At 51.0% G+C, this 14,867-nt stretch overlaps 5 protein-coding genes across 5 annotated transcripts; 1 reads left to right on the top strand and 4 right to left on the bottom strand.

The window, feature by feature from the left end:
• Window positions 1–511: 511 nt before the first annotated feature.
• Window positions 512–3,082, bottom strand: V8C40DRAFT_237476 (FAD-dependent oxidoreductase). Its single transcript, XM_083214255.1, has 3 exons — window positions 1,437–3,082; window positions 1,092–1,368; window positions 512–1,031 (listed from the first exon to the last, which is right to left on the bottom strand). Exons 1-3 carry the CDS (start codon window positions 2,593–2,595, stop codon window positions 743–745), a joined length of 1,725 nt encoding a protein of 574 aa, XP_083076291.1. The 5' UTR covers window positions 2,596–3,082; the 3' UTR covers window positions 512–742.
• Window positions 3,083–4,451: 1,369 nt separating this feature from the next.
• On the bottom strand, window positions 4,452–5,781 carry V8C40DRAFT_237472 (UbiA family prenyltransferase). The gene has a single exon (XM_083214254.1). It carries the CDS (start codon window positions 5,609–5,611, stop codon window positions 4,670–4,672), a length of 942 nt encoding a protein of 313 aa, XP_083076290.1. The 5' UTR covers window positions 5,612–5,781; the 3' UTR covers window positions 4,452–4,669.
• Window positions 5,782–7,505: 1,724 nt separating this feature from the next.
• V8C40DRAFT_273350 (GMC family oxidoreductase) lies at window positions 7,506–9,353 on the bottom strand (the record flags this gene model as incomplete). Its single annotated transcript, XM_083220473.1, has 2 exons — window positions 7,506–9,089; window positions 9,150–9,353. The coding sequence occupies 2 exons, from the start codon at window positions 9,351–9,353 to the stop codon at window positions 7,506–7,508; spliced, it is 1,788 nt and encodes a 595-aa protein (XP_083076289.1).
• A 1,353-nt stretch (window positions 9,354–10,706) lies between these two features.
• On the top strand, window positions 10,707–12,905 carry V8C40DRAFT_160913 (cytochrome P450). Its single transcript, XM_083211461.1, has 5 exons — window positions 10,707–11,296; window positions 11,390–11,572; window positions 11,635–12,118; window positions 12,179–12,462; window positions 12,520–12,905. The coding sequence occupies exons 1-5, from the start codon at window positions 10,870–10,872 to the stop codon at window positions 12,816–12,818; spliced, it is 1,677 nt and encodes a 558-aa protein (XP_083076288.1). The 5' UTR covers window positions 10,707–10,869; the 3' UTR covers window positions 12,819–12,905.
• Window position 12,906: 1 nt separating this feature from the next.
• On the bottom strand, window positions 12,907–14,642 carry V8C40DRAFT_160900 (SDR family NAD(P)-dependent oxidoreductase). The gene is made up of 4 exons (XM_083211460.1): window positions 14,252–14,642; window positions 13,677–13,961; window positions 13,287–13,572; window positions 12,907–13,202 (listed from the first exon to the last, which is right to left on the bottom strand). The coding sequence occupies exons 1-4, from the start codon at window positions 14,366–14,368 to the stop codon at window positions 13,030–13,032; spliced, it is 861 nt and encodes a 286-aa protein (XP_083076287.1). The 5' UTR covers window positions 14,369–14,642; the 3' UTR covers window positions 12,907–13,029.
• Between the last annotated feature and the right edge of the window lie 225 nt (window positions 14,643–14,867).

The following is a 14,867-nucleotide window of genomic DNA, read 5'->3' as shown; positions in this document are numbered from 1 at the left end:
GGAACCTAGTACTGAGGAACCTAGAACCTTGGAGTCCTATAGTTCCCAGACACTGAGCCTTTGCTATCACACATTGATTCTCATTACTAGTTTAATCACCGTTTTATATTTGTCTGCCGGGATACCCAAACCTCACTTATTTGATAGAAGCGTTGCTTTGTAAACTCTCTCCATTACACATGGTTTATTGCTGTTTGACGCATTACTACAACTCTATGGCCTTGGTATGAAGGTATGTGCAAAGAAAACGATGGATGGAATGATATATTACAAAGGAAGTTGAAATTTTATCCTAGATGTTTCTCTGTAAAGCAAAGTCTTGCTCATCTACCTTCAGCTCTCGCCTCTGCATACAGGTACGAAGCAACGAGATGTTGCTCTTTTCGATATGAGCAACGATGTGGAAGCTGTTGAAGACGAACCTTAGTATATACCCTTCAAACAGCCAAATTCAATATTGCTACAGGACGACACGAAGACTTGAACTTGTGAAAGATTGACTATCACTCCACACCAACTTCTGCCAAGAGCATACACCCGAGCAGTTTCTCAGTATTTACAAGAACGAAAAGAATGAAAAGACTACCTGATTAGACAGCTTATAGCTAAAATCTAATGTATATAACAAAGTGAGTTTAACAATTAAAGAGAGTATATTGCCATTAGTCTAAAATATCATAAGTCTTCGTCTCCTAGTGTATGCCTTCCCGTTTATATATGTCCCCCAGTCTAGGTTCTCTGTCTACGCGATCTTGCAAAGCTTTCCAGTGGTGCTATCCACAGTCCAGTCGTCACTTCCGACCGCTGTAAGGCCGAAAAATGTGCTCGTCGGATCATACTTGTTCTTGATGGACTTGAGCTTTGCGTAGTTGTTGCCATAAAACACCTGCTGGAAGTTGGGCTGGTTCATGTCGGCCTCGTTCAAGTAGGCACCCTTGATGGGTGACAAGGCATCCAGCTTGGGAACTAGAACGCCAGTGATGTTCTTCTGGGCGTTGAGGTTGTTCTGGAAGACGAGGGGGTCATATGGGCTGCAAAACGTGTTAGTGAGAGGGAACTATGTGATTAATACATATAGTGAATAGACTTACACTCCGATGACGGTGCTTGTGATGGCTGTTCGCCAGGCAGGGTTAACGGCGTTGGAGACCTTGGCGCCGTTGCTGACGTTGACGGATACACCAGAGACGACACCGCCAGCGTTGTTGATGAATTGGTAGACGCTCGCGACAGAAGCTGCTCCGGATGCGGTGGTGAATAGGTTGCGTGGGATGAGACGGCCGCCAATGTTGTACTCGGTCACGTTGGGAGGAGGGTTGTAGGCATTTAAGCTGTCTAAGAAGGTAGAGAATTGGTCGACGTGAAAGTCTACAATTGGACAAGGTTAGATCTATCTTCAAGGAGGTTGAATGACGAAATAAGATGAAGAAACTTACCGTATCCGATACCCTTGGATGTCAGGTAGTTGAGAGTAGGGTTCATAAGAGTTTGGAGTTGCGCCTTGGTCACGCCAGGAGCATTCACAGGCTGCAGCAGGAAGACACCAGGCGCAAGCAGGAAAACAGCACTTGCACCAGAGTCGACAATGCTAGGGAGCGTGGTCAAGAACTGAGCAACGGCGGCGTAGAAGACATCGTCAGTGATTCCCTGGTTGGTGAATGTGAGATTGGCGGCAGAAGACACCAGGTCGGGGTAGGCTCGGACGGTCATGGACAAGACGGCGGCGTATGTTCCACCACCACCGCCGGAAAGGGCCCAATAGAGGTCAGAGTTTTGCGAGGGCGTGGCGACGAGCTGCTGGCCGGTGCTGGTGACAACCTCCCACTCAAGGACTTGATCGGCAGCAAGACCATACTTGGTGGCAAGGGGGCCGTGACCACCGCCCTGGCTGTAGCCTCCGGCAAAGCCAACCGATCCGCCGTTGCCAGTGACCAGTGCGAGGCCATTGGCGTGGGCAAAGGTCTGGGCTTCGGAGTTTTGGACGCCGGCGCCGACCTTGATGGCCTTGCCTTTGTATCCGTTTGCGTTGTAGTTGAGGAGCTGGGTGGTCTTGATGTTGTGCGTCCAGAGAGCCAAGGCGCCGGTTCCAGTCGACTTGCCGTAATAGTCGTGGCCCGTGTTTCGAATCACCAGGCGGATGTTCTTTTGCTGGGCAAACTTGATCGTGGCCTGGTAGTCGGCAGCAGTTGAAGCCTTGACGGAGTACTGGACGAGGGAGCCAACAACGCAGCCGGCGTCGGGCGCCGTGAAGAGATCACAGCCGCGGTTGGCGAAGAAGGGAGCAACGGGGTCGGAGGCGGATTCGATGTGAGTGTCGGGGAAGTCCCAGACGGATTTCAATTGATTGCACTTTGAGGCGCTGAAGCAGCCGAAGGAAGAGCTGTGGCAGACGCTGGCCAGAGGGACCGTGGCGATCAATTTGCCGCCTAGTGTCTTGTTGAAGGCATTCCAATCTGCTGTGGAGGGCCAGCACGGGTCTGTAGGCAAACAACGGCAGGTTGAGTTGGTAGCAGTAGAAGCGGCGGGAGAGGGAGCGATGGCAGCTGCTGATATTAAAGCTGGCACGGTAGCCAGGAGGGCGATGAGTCGAGCCATTGCTGAGGTCAATTGAGTCCGGATCGAAGCTGTGATGATGAGAATCTTTCAAAACTTCAGCAGGGAATCATGGAGAAGATATATAGAATATTCCATGGTAAGGGAAAAAAAAGTGAGTGGACATTCATGGAGAAGGTCTCTCACAGGAATGTGCTTGGTGGACTTTGCGAGCCAATATTGCGTCCTCTCCCAGGACCAGGGGGGGTTGCTCCATGCATAGACCACGTTTTTTACTATCCGCGTGTGCCACCCCTTCCAAGCCGTTCGGCCATTCATATTGCGTCCATGTCGAGCTGTGGACTCGAAGGATGTAAGAGCTAGGCTGCAAAGAGGGTTGGATGGGGTCATTTCCTTCAATCTAGATGCAGAGATGGAAGACGAGGACGACATGCCCACGAGGCAGCCCTTGCTTTTGGGATGCTGTCGTGGGTAGATTGCCACGTGAAGAGGGGAGCGGAGAACATGGAACGAAAACGGGAGGATTGGTTCAGGTGAGTTGTGCATTAGCTGAGTTCGTTCTACGGCCGAGGGATTATATTGCACTCGTATGGTAATACGTGGGAGCTGAACAATTTGATGCAGTTTGTGTAGGAGCTCCGTTATCAACTATACACGGACTTGTATTCCGAACTCCGGATTGACCTGATCCCCCGTATACACGGACACTTGCCAAGTACTGTAGAAACCACCCAGAGGAGTCGTGAGACGATGGTGATACTATTTCATATTACATGCCAAGTAGACTCTCTCGAGGAAACTGCTCAAGCAATAGTTGTCGAATGCTTACCACCCGCATTCTCGAAGACCCCAAGAATGAATCATAGCTGAGCATCGTGGGGCTCAGCCCGCCGCCATATCCGTGCGTACATGTAAGTTGATATGGAACTTTCCAAAGTTCTTAGGCAACTCAGTTAGTTCTCTCCGCACTTACGACCAGCACTGGCCGACGCATCAATGACACTATATTGAATGTCAGTGCGCAAAAGATTGACGGTGCGGCCGGGCGGTGAGATTACTTCGTACATGTAAGTTATTTGCGTTTTGCACGGACGGGTTGCCTGAATGGGAAGGTCTTGTCATGGGTTGTAAACGTTCGCTTACGGTTTGGCAGCTCGTTGGGACGTAGGCCGCGTGCAGTAGCCACAGGCTGCGATTGGAAGCGATTGGGTATCTGGTTTATTTGTCTCCGGTGTAGAAAAAGAAAAACTTCACCGTTGTTAATGCTTGCTTCTTCAGGGGCAGTTGTCAATATTGTTTAATGTTCTCCGTTCTAGTGAAATGAACAGAGCGGATATTGTCCCCAAAAGAAGCAGAGCTGAACTTGAGCGGAACAAATGAGCCGATGTCCACGCAGTGCGTGCATGAGACATTATGTGGTTTTGGAAAATGCTTCGGCGCATTGACAGGTGCATTGACCGCGGATCTGCTGCTCCAGATTGAGTACGACGCTCTGGCTGTCATCCTGGTCTATCTGGTCCTTGTTCAGTCTCGGATTTAGGCCAAGGTGTGGTTCAGTTGGAAGCAAGAGTGACATTCCCTTGACCTTTTCTTTGCTAGGTACGGGCATCAGCCTGGCCGACAGTCTACAGGTACAGGCACGGTACCATGAGAAGAACACAAAGTACTTGTGTGAGTGTAACATCAGGTTGGGGTATCAGGGATGTATGATGGCGACAAGGGTAACGACATGCAGCCTTTATGACAAAGCAAAGGGCTGGACCTTCGGCAACACCGATATCGTGTGTCGAAGCTTTTCTATGAAGAACGACTAACATAAAAAGGAAGCAAAAGAACACATGATATCTTGTCTGAGCGTTTCTTGGTGGCCCATCATCTCATCATCTGAAAGTGAAAGCTTTGCTTTGGCAGGATATTCATATATAATTTGCTACAAGCCTATGTAAAAAGAGAACAAGAGAAAGCTACTCGTACAAAACGCTGCTACAAACAATTGTAGATATAAAACAACACTTTTCCTCAAGGGTAACAAAAGAAAGTCTGAAACAAAGTAAAACGCCTGCCACTACACTCAATTGCGTAACTCGTCGAATTGCTCCTCAACCCCATCAACCCATCATGATAGCGTAAACAATGGCAATGTGTAGAGAGACATTGTCCACAGACACCAAATCTTCCACGACTGGTCGTCTGCCTTGACCGTCTTTCGAAACAAGACACTCGTCATCAAGACTGCTCCAACTACCATTGGTCCGACATAAGCCAATGGCGAGAGTTTCCAGAAGAATGGGCAGATGCTAGACCAGGCAGCTGCAGCTATGGCGATGGAGATGCGTGAGAACTGTTCCCCCAGGAGCAAGGGAACGGACAAACGCCCCCGTGTTTTATCACCCTCCTGGTCCTTGAGATCCTGCACCTGCATAGTCGTAAGGATGACTCCGCTGATGATGAGGATCCATGTCAAACCCTCCTGGTTGACCGTGGCCTGTGATCCAAGCGCAATGCGCAGCGAACCGTGGTTGAAGCAACCGTATGCGACAGATATAATCAGATCCCGTACTACCTCATCTCCACCTTTGAGATCGTTGTATAACCAGGTCAGGATCTGGATGAAGACACCTTCCTTCCAAACTCCTAGCCAGTAGTTGAGGGCGAGGGCGATCGGGACGGCCACCAGCATAGATCGTCTGGTCTGGTCTCCGGATATCTTGCCGGACGGAATCGGGCGCCAGGGCTTGTTGATGAGATCTTCGCGAACCGACTCTTCGGATCTCTGGTTCGCGAGGTCGAATATCAGGACGTTGTACCAGTTGAAGGCGATGACTAGGGGGAGGGCTTGGGCCACCTGCCACAGCGAAGGCAGCTGGCCATCTGCAAGATGAGAGCCGGCGAGAGCTCCTAGAATGCCAAATGTGGTGTTTGGGATGACGAAGGTAGGAAAGTTGCTCTCTGTAAACTCCCAGATCAGGTACGGGATGTTGAATATCGTGGAGACGGCCGACGAGGCGGGCTCAACTTTGTGCTCGGGATGCATGGCATCTGCAGTGCTTTTCTCCATTGTAAATAGAGACTGCGTTTTGAACAAATTGATTCAATTGATCCTTGTTGTAGATCCTGGAATGGTTGCATGAAGACGAGGAGGACAAAGCTTTGGGTAAAAAAACGTCGACATTTCGACATATATATCTACAATTCCTCTCCCTCCCGCCCTCTCCCTCACTCTTCCCCTGAATTCTTTTTTATTCAGAAATATGCTAAGAAAATACTAAACAAGCAATAACGGAAACAACGTAGATACCACACGGAAGCACTAAATGGCCAACGAGTCCCTGAGCAGTGTCAGTTGCAATTATCCTATTGGCCCAACCGGAGAAGACGAGGTGATATCTGTGGGAACTCCAACCACGTCCTGAACTGATTTGACATTACACCCCTTGCCCGAAACGTGCTATATTCCATGAGCTATAATAGCCTTGACGGTGCAAACTCGACATCTTGTGATCATCCGGTACCTTGGTGGAAAGCGGGATGAGTTGTGTGACTTTTCTTGGAGACGCCGAAAATGGTGGTTGATAGTGCCACTCCTCCTGTGTTTTGTCTTTTTTTTGCTACTCGGACAATTCCAAGTAACAAGCTAAAACTCGGCTACTAGTTACCAAGCATATTTTGTGGAGTTTGATAAGCGTTGGTTAAGCTGTTTGTGGCAACTGGACAACGCTCGGGTCCATGATCTTTGACTGCGGGATCTTGTTACAGGAGCGGCTTGGGGTTTCGGCATTCAAAACTATGACAGGTACATACAAGTACGGTTGATCTCGAGGATGTTGGAGATTTCTCCATGTGATGATGATGAGATATCTTCGTTTCATAGGTACATGTAAGTAGCGGCATGCAAAACCGCTTCCTTCGATCCCGCTTCGGCTTACAAGCTCCCCGGCCTAGAACCTGAGCACAGACCCATGGCGTTATAATGCTTACATGTATACCGAATGCGCATATCTAGCTCTTACACGCATGTACTGTCTACTCGTATATCAGTAATCCTTGCGAGGGAGATACTATCCCTGTTGCCCTTGTCTCTCAAGGTGCACGGGTCAGAGGCTGGGTTGTGCACAGACCGGGTATACAGAGAAACGGTAGAGATGGGATGAAAAAGATCTGCGCCAAGTTTAGCCTGTTGCACGGATAGTAAAGTGCCGCGTCTTGGTGTCGTCCCATCTTCTTGTGCAATGATATCAGTGGGAGCTTCCGAGTTGGGATATTGCAGATTTCACACTACATACCCGAAGGAGGAACCCGTGTTGAGATATTACAGGTTTTTAGCGAGTTTGATGCTAAACTTGGCTCGCGAATTAGTTACTACATTAGTCTCGGGAGATTGTGTCAGACCACGGACTTCAAGACGGGCTTCCTCGGCCCGGAAAGACCAGACGGTTTTAGCACCAAAAAGTGGGATTTTGGGTGTTCCGGCTCTTTGGCTCTTTGGCACAGTTCACTGGTATTGGATTGGGAATGGACTGGGGGGTTGACAGGACCGGGATGTGGCTGCTGGGATCAAAATGGGAGAAGCGCCTAAAAGTGCTGTGTGCCTGTATGAGCCTTGTAGAACCCGCACGTTTACATGTTTAACTCTACAAGGCCTGCCTAATAAGTTTTAGATGCGGCATTCAATACGCAGTGCTCGTAACGATACGCAGTGAAATCTTCAAGTTAGTCACGGTTACGCAAGCTTGATGAACTTCCACTAGACTGGCAGTTGGCCGATCACTCCCTGCAAGGGACTGGACTCTTGATGATATCAATGCTCGTACTATACTATTCCAGACTAACAAATTATTGCTATACTACTATATATGTCTCTATGCAACAATGGTCCACCCCCGTAATACAAATCACAAGCCAAAAAAACAACATGTGGTCACTACGGATACAGCCCCCAATGTTCGGCTCTTCTAAAGTCCACCCTTGATAATGGATGCCGCATGCTCGGCCACACCGTACACGGTCGCTTGGGGATTTGCCCGAGGCGTCAGCGGAATGATGCTCGCATCTGCCACTCTCAGGTTAGGGCATCCGTAGAGCCGGAGTTGAGCATCCACGACACCCCCCAAGTCCTTGGGCATCATGGAGCAAGTGCCGGTGAAGTGGTGGGCGCCCACTGTGGTCTGACGCAGGTACTCTTTTGCCTTTTCGAGGCCAGAGTCCGCGGAAAAGGTGCCTGCTGATTGGGCGGCAGGGTTGCGTTTGCCGCCGGCCTTGAGGTGGCTGGCCAGAGGCTCGGCACTGGCAAGGGACTCGACGAAGCGAAGATGACGGGCGAGGATCTCGAGATCCAGAGGGTGTGAGAAGTACTGAGGGTCAATGGTGAGGTCTGTCGATGACTGAGAGGCAGAGTTGATGTGGACAGACCCTCTGGAGAGGGGATGCGTAAGCAGCAGAGCAACGGAGAAGTACTTCTCAGTGCCCGGAGGAGGTGCTGCCATTGTTCCGTCAGGGTTAAACGAGGCGAAGCCCGAAAACGAAATGTAATAGCCAGATGCTTCTTCAGGAGAGGTGAGAATGGAGCGGACAAACTCAGCCTGAGCCTCGGCAAAGGCGGCATTGCCACCGTTGTTTGCGCCGGTAATGTGCTTCTGAATAAGCGCCTCAACCTCAGCCTTGCCCTCAGCGGTCTGGATGCCTGGGAATGGCAATTGGGCGGCGTTGTTGGTGCCGCTGCTTGCAAACGGACCCAATTGCTGTGCATAAGCGGCCATGGCAGCTTGAAGAGCAGCCGGATCCTGGCGCGCAAGACCGTCTATTGTCTTTGCGTCTTCAACGGCCTCGAAGCTCAGGCCGGCCATGGGGTGGTTCTGCAAGTTCTCGCCGACATTGGGATTGTCAATGACGACGTCAACTCCCAGCTTGGACAAGAGCTTCGCATCGCCAACGCCAGAGTGCTCAAGGATCCGGGGGCTGTTGATGGCGCCGGCGGTGAGGATGATCTCCTTGCCCGTCGCGGTTTGAGTCTCGCCGTCCTTGACATACTGGACGCCCTCGGCGGTGACTGCGCTGCCGTCTTTGGCAAAGACAATCTTGCTCACCGGAGCGCCAGTCACAATGGTGAGGTTCTCTCGACTGCGAGCAGGCTCGAGATAGGCGTTTCCAGCATAGCTCCGTGTCTTAGACGCAGGATGGATGCTGTCCGCGACGGTTACCGGGCCCGTGGATTGCTGGGTGTAGGATTCTCCAGACTGTCGGAACCCCAGGCCTCCCAGCGTCTGCTGCCAGATCTTGGGCCAGCTGTTGTCCGTATCCTTGGGGAAGCTGAGCTGAAGCGGGCCATCGCCGGCGGTGGTCCCTGCGGTGGTGGTCAAAGTGTAGGATTTGGCCAGCGATTTGGAGAAGCTTGCCCACTCCCAGCCGGGGTTCCCAAGCTTGGCCCAAGCGTCCACATTGGCCTTGGACGAGGGCGTGAAGGAGAGGCCGTTGAGGCCGCTCGATCCACCGAGGAGCTTGCCCTGGGGGAAGGAGATTTGACGGTTGTTGAAGCCAGGCTGAAACAATGATTAGTATGAGGTGATGAGCCATAGAACAGCCAATGTTTCGTCTCTTACCTGAGGGACTGTCTTGAATTGCCAGTCTGCGTCAGTATTCAGCAGCGTCGGCCACATAGCCGGAACCGACGTACGGGCATCTGCCGTCAGATCCTCGCCCGCCTCCAGGACAAGGACCCGCTTCGAGGAATCTTCAGTCAGGCGTGCGGCCAGGACTAAGCCTGCAAGTCCTCCACCGACGATGATGTAGTCGTAGCTAGCCATGGTAGATAATTTGTCGTTTGTGGAATGCAATTGAAGTTCAAATTTCAGCGGTGAATGTTTCATGTACTAAAAGAGTGCCTCGTGTAAATGAGAGAGAGCGCAGGTCGAGGAAGAAATAACAATGACTGCGAAACATGGATTTCTAATTCACGCTTGCGATGGATTCAAATCCGTCCCGTCCCAACATCGCTTCCGTTCGAGATCGGCTTACCACGTGATGGATGGCCGCTCAGACATAACAAATGCATTCAACCAACTGCCGCTTCGTCATGGCGTCAAAGGAGGAGGCGATGCTTCGGCTTTCCCTTCTTCCCCGTGCCGCCGTGCACTGTTGGTAAGATGAGGAAATTCTTCAACGGCGCCGTTTCGTTATGCCGCCAAGAGCCTTTGAGCCATCATCACCAATAGGAAGGTGGCCGGGGGTTGGTTGTGTAGTGTTGGTGGCTACACGGACCAGACAAAGACAAAACAAAATGGCCTCACTTTGAAGCGGGCAAATAGACATGAGCTATGAGATGACAGATTGCGTCAACGGGGCTTGCTCTGATCCTGCCATTGGTCTTGGCTTGGGGGTGTCGATAATAGCCCGGTTGTACTCCCTATCTGTTGGTACCGGATTTACCGTTAACGAGTAGCGGGGATACAGTCAGCCCTTTGTGCTTGTCCAAGTAGAGTTGTTGGCTTGATACGAACAGCCCCCATCCCGTGCTTGATAAGCCCCTTCAGGAAAGTCCCCTGGCGAATGGTCGAGTAACGGCCAGGGTCTGCCGTTCGACAGAGTCACATTTTGGGTTACGCTGCGGTGCGTGCGTTTGTGACGCTCGGTTATGGAGATCATGCTGTGCCATCCCTGTCAATATTGGGGGCCAGGCCAGGGGCCCCGGTGGTAGATCGGGGTCCATCGAGCCCTCCACCCTTGTAGATAGCTGCCGGTCTAGCTTACTTGAATGCCATGCCGTCTTACATACATGGAATCACAGGCCTTCATGTTACATTCGGTGACCTTGAGCTAATGCAAACACACGGTTCTCTGCCAGAATTCCCATACAGAAGAGGAGTCTGTCGGGGTGCCCATGATAGCGAGGGGCAAAAAAGGCTCATCCTGGTTAGGTTGCATATGCAGCAAGGGCAATCTGGGAGCTGGGTCGGAAATATGATGTCAAGAGAATCTATCCCGAGCTTGATGTAGGTTCCGAAAGATATGCAATAAGATGGTATATGTGATATCAGGTACCGGCTATAGTTAGATGCTACATGAATTGTAAATGTGCCTACATGTAAGATGTCACCGGCTGTATGTGAGTGACCGCATGCACGACTATCTAAAAATGAAATATAATCCAGCCGAAGTAGTAGCCTTTGATCTATCCGAGAGCCACAATGGGAAGGTCAATCTGATATAATCCCACGCCGAGAAGTTGTGTCTCAACGCGAACGGACTTGTTGACGTGATAAATTTGCTCTTTGATAACCCATTGTCTTGCCTGCTGGCATCTACCTTCTACTGCAGAGACAAATGGAGGCAATGGACTTTTACTACGCGAACCAGCAAGCTATCCTCATGGCTGTGGGCGCATTGTCCGGCATCATCGCCCACAATGCTGTCTACATCCGGGGAGAGTGGCATGTTCAAGCGCCTCAGATCACCATTCAACTCTTTGCCCTATACGCCGGTTGTCCTGTACTGGCACAGACTCTGAAAGATACTACGGTTGCTGGGTTTCTTCAGGGAGTCATATTTTGGAGCTATGGGTATCTACCCGGCCTGATTGCGAGCATTCTCTTGTATCGCGTCTTCTTTCATCCTCTTACCAGAGCTGGCTTCCGGGGCCCGTGGTACGCAAGATGTACCAAGATCTGGCACATGTGGGCTGCCAGGGGATCAAAGAATCACCATGTTCTTAACGATATACACAAGAAATATGGAAGTTTCGTGAGAACAGGTGAGAATCCTATCGAGAAAAGATCTATTGTGTCTTTGCGGGGAAGAAAAGACAGAGCAAAGGAGCTGGCTAGCTAAGCTGACATCTACATAGGCCCTGCCGAGATCACCGTGTTTCATCCAGATGTCTTCATGGCTGTCGATGGACCGCGCTCCGAATGTGTCAAGTCAGAGTGGTATGACATCTTGCACCCAGGCCAGGCCCTTGTCACAGCACGAAACAAGTCGGTCCATGCCATTCGTCGTCGTGAATGGAACGCCGGCTTTACTACAAAAGGTCAGTTCAGCTTCCCATCGGAATTTTGTCATGTTGCTTACACCGGGATTTTTTTATCTCAGCCCTGGCGGAGCATGAAGCCAAAATCCTCAAATATGTCGATAAGCTTGACCAATGCATCGAGCAGGATGCTAAGCTGCAGAAGGTGACAAACATGCGAGACTTACTTCTATGGTTCGGATTTGACATCATGGGAGACTTTGTCTTTAGCAAGTCCTTTGGCATGCTTGAGAACCAGCAGTGGCATCATATCATTGTTCGTCTGCAGCGGGCTCTTTCTCTGCTGGGCCCTTTCAGCTCAGTGCCATGGCTCATCCAGGTTGGCTTCAACTTGGCTCCACGAGTCAGCGTTCTGAAAGATTGGTTTGACACAGTGGCGTGGTGCCAATCTCAGATGCGTGATAGACTCGAAAATGGTAGCTCCAGCCAGTCGCAAGACTTGTCCTACTACTTGATGGAGAAGGATTCCGAAGGACATGGATTTTCTGAGAATGAGAAGTGGCACTGGGCAGCAGGAGACAGTCTACTGGCTATTGTAGCTGGAAGGTAAGAGATGAACAAGACCAGCAAGAATGATGAAGACGTAGAGTGCTGACCGTGATGCAGTGAGCCAACAGCAGTTGCTCTAATTGCTGTATTCTGCGAGCTTGGCAAACACCCGGAGCATGCTGAAAAGATTCACGAGGAAGTCAAGAACGTAGATGTCACGGATCTCAAGACACTCGTCAATCTGCCACATCTCAATGCCGTCATGAAGGAGTCCCTTCGCTTGCATCCCGCTCTCCTCACGGGCGGCAATCGCAAGACAACCGAGTTTGGCCTCACCATTGGCGATCAGTTTATTCCTCCCAACACTACGATTGTTGCTCCCCGATACACTATTGGCAGACGTAAGTTGTCGATCATTGTCAAATGAAGCATGTGCTAACTACGTACGTGATTACTAGTCGAAAGCTGCTTTGAGAAGGCTTCTGAATTCGTCCCAGAGCGCTGGACGACTCGGCCCGAAATGGTTCGAAATGCAGCAGCGTATGCTCCATTTGGAACGGGCCACAACAGTTGCCTGGGTAAGACCCTGGCCCTGGACACAATGAAGTACGTGCTGGCAAGGATCTTGAAGAACTATCGTTTCCGGGCTGCGCCAGGGGAGGATAGCTTAAGTGCCCTGGAAACTGTGAAGGACCAGTTTACGTCGAATCCTGGTACCTTGAAATTGCAATTCGAGAGGAGACACGCCACTGATTAGGAATCGATGCCAATCTGCAGGTCGGAATGTGGGCGGTTGGAGTTTATGTAGTTCTAGAATACATGTATAATTCACAAAATTTTTTTGAAAGACAAGGGCTTTTTTCTTTTTTTAAAAAAGTGATTCAATAGTAATTAAAATATTCAACTATACATCTTTCATTCTTCCTAATTGCTTCTTGGAGCCTGTCTAGAATCTATCTACAGCCCGCCTATGGGGTAAAGGGCCAGCCGTTGATACCAGCAGTGAAGAGCTGGCTCTGCTGGATGGCCTCTGCCTTTGCCTTGAGCTCGTCAACATCCCAATTCGCCCAGACCGATCTCCCGTTTAGGAAGGCCGCCTCAGGACTCGCCAGCCAGACGGTGAAGTGCGCCGGAAGTTGTACTGGGCAAGTGTGATACGTGTTAGAGAAAACGTGTGTTTGAATGCCGTCGCAAAAGAAAATTCAGAAGCACAAGCGAAACACACCTTTATCCATGGGAAGAGCCTCGGCCTTGGCACCGCTTTTGGTGAAGATGCCCGTCTCGATCATGCCCGGGTGCAGGGTCGCTGCGAAGAGGTTCGAGTGTTCGGCAGCCAGGAACTCGATCAGCTTCGTCTGTGCGAGCTTGGACGACATGTACGCCGACAGTCCCGGCACCATGGTTGCTGGAAGGGCTGTGGTGCCTGTGGTCACCGCAATGACCGCTGCATGGGTCGCATTGGCAGTGGGTAAGAATGCGTGAAGCGAAGCATAGGTGCCTTTGGCATTGGTCTGTGGTTCGTGAGAAGAGAGAGAATGGTTCAGCAAATGCGACATGAACGGCCCAGTTCGCCACAACACGTGGGGGGAGAGCAGTAAGAGTATATGAAACTCACCTCGAAAGACTGCCAAAACTCAGCAAAGTTCGAATCCGCAATACTCGACGGCGTGGAGACATGACCAGCCCCCAGGACGAGCACATCCCACGTGCCAATCACCCCAGCCGCCTTGGCCAGAGACTCCTCGCTTGTGACATCGACCACATGGGACGAGGTTGAAACAGACGAGGGCAGTGCGGCAGCAGTTTCCTTTAGCGACGCCTCCGTCCGGCCAAGCAAGGCAATGCGGGCAGCTCCCGCGGCTGCAAATGCCGTGGCCGTCTCGCGGCCAATGCCGCTCCCCTTTTGGACGCACACAGATTAGCACAATCTATTAGCCGGGATCGGGGACAATGATCCCCCATTCTCTCCACCAATTACACTCGGCCATTGCAACAACTCCATTGCGGTAAGATTTCCTAGCTTCAGTAGGCTGGGGTGGAGAAAGAAGATCGCCAGCTGGCTTCTAGAGGGTTGATTGTGGTGGTGAACAGGGGGGGAGGGGGTCAGGTCAGGCCGCACTGAACACCGTATGAACGGAGTACAAGTGGCCGAAACAAAATAAGCTATCGGCGAGATATGACATGACTTACAGCACCGGTGATGACAATGGTCTTGCCTGAAGCACTGAGCTCAGGCCTTGTGGGCGAGATGGCCGTGTAAGTGTCATTGCGCCAGCTTGGCGTAGCAGAGGGCAAAGGAGGCTGCATGATGTGGGAGTTTGCGTATGTGCTTTTTTTTTCCCAAGACTTTGTGTTTCTTCTGAGATGGAATAATTGAGGGTTTATACAGGTATCGGGTTGCTTTGGTCCGCCAGAAACCAGGGGGCGTCAATGTCCGGGTTATACAAGCAGCCTTATGTAGTCGAGGTCCGGGTCCATAAGTCCAAGCGCTTACACAATCCTTGGAAAGTCTTTGGAAGAGAGCAACTTGGTAGGAGGAGTGGCTATCTACACGGACAATGCTTCCCAATGTACATTAACCCTCGTCGCACGGACTTGTCTGTCCGTCGAGCACCTGTCTGTGGGTGCAGAGATCCTAATGCAGCAGGGTTACATGGTTGACATGGGTTGATAAGGGCTAGGATCCTTACCCCCACCCGTCTTACGGCGTACATGCAGCAGGCAAAGTGAGTACATGTAGATTACCAGTAGAGGTACTTCGGGAGAGGCAGGACAAAGTGGTAGCAGATGCTGCAACGGGCAGGTT

This window comes from Trichoderma camerunense (assembly GCF_050948025.1).
Source record: "Trichoderma camerunense strain CBS 138272 chromosome Unknown V8C40scaffold_4, whole genome shotgun sequence".
Lineage (NCBI taxonomy): Eukaryota > Fungi > Ascomycota > Sordariomycetes > Hypocreales > Hypocreaceae > Trichoderma > Trichoderma camerunense.
Note: the sequence above shows the minus strand (reverse complement) of the source record. Positions and strands in the feature narration are given on the sequence as shown.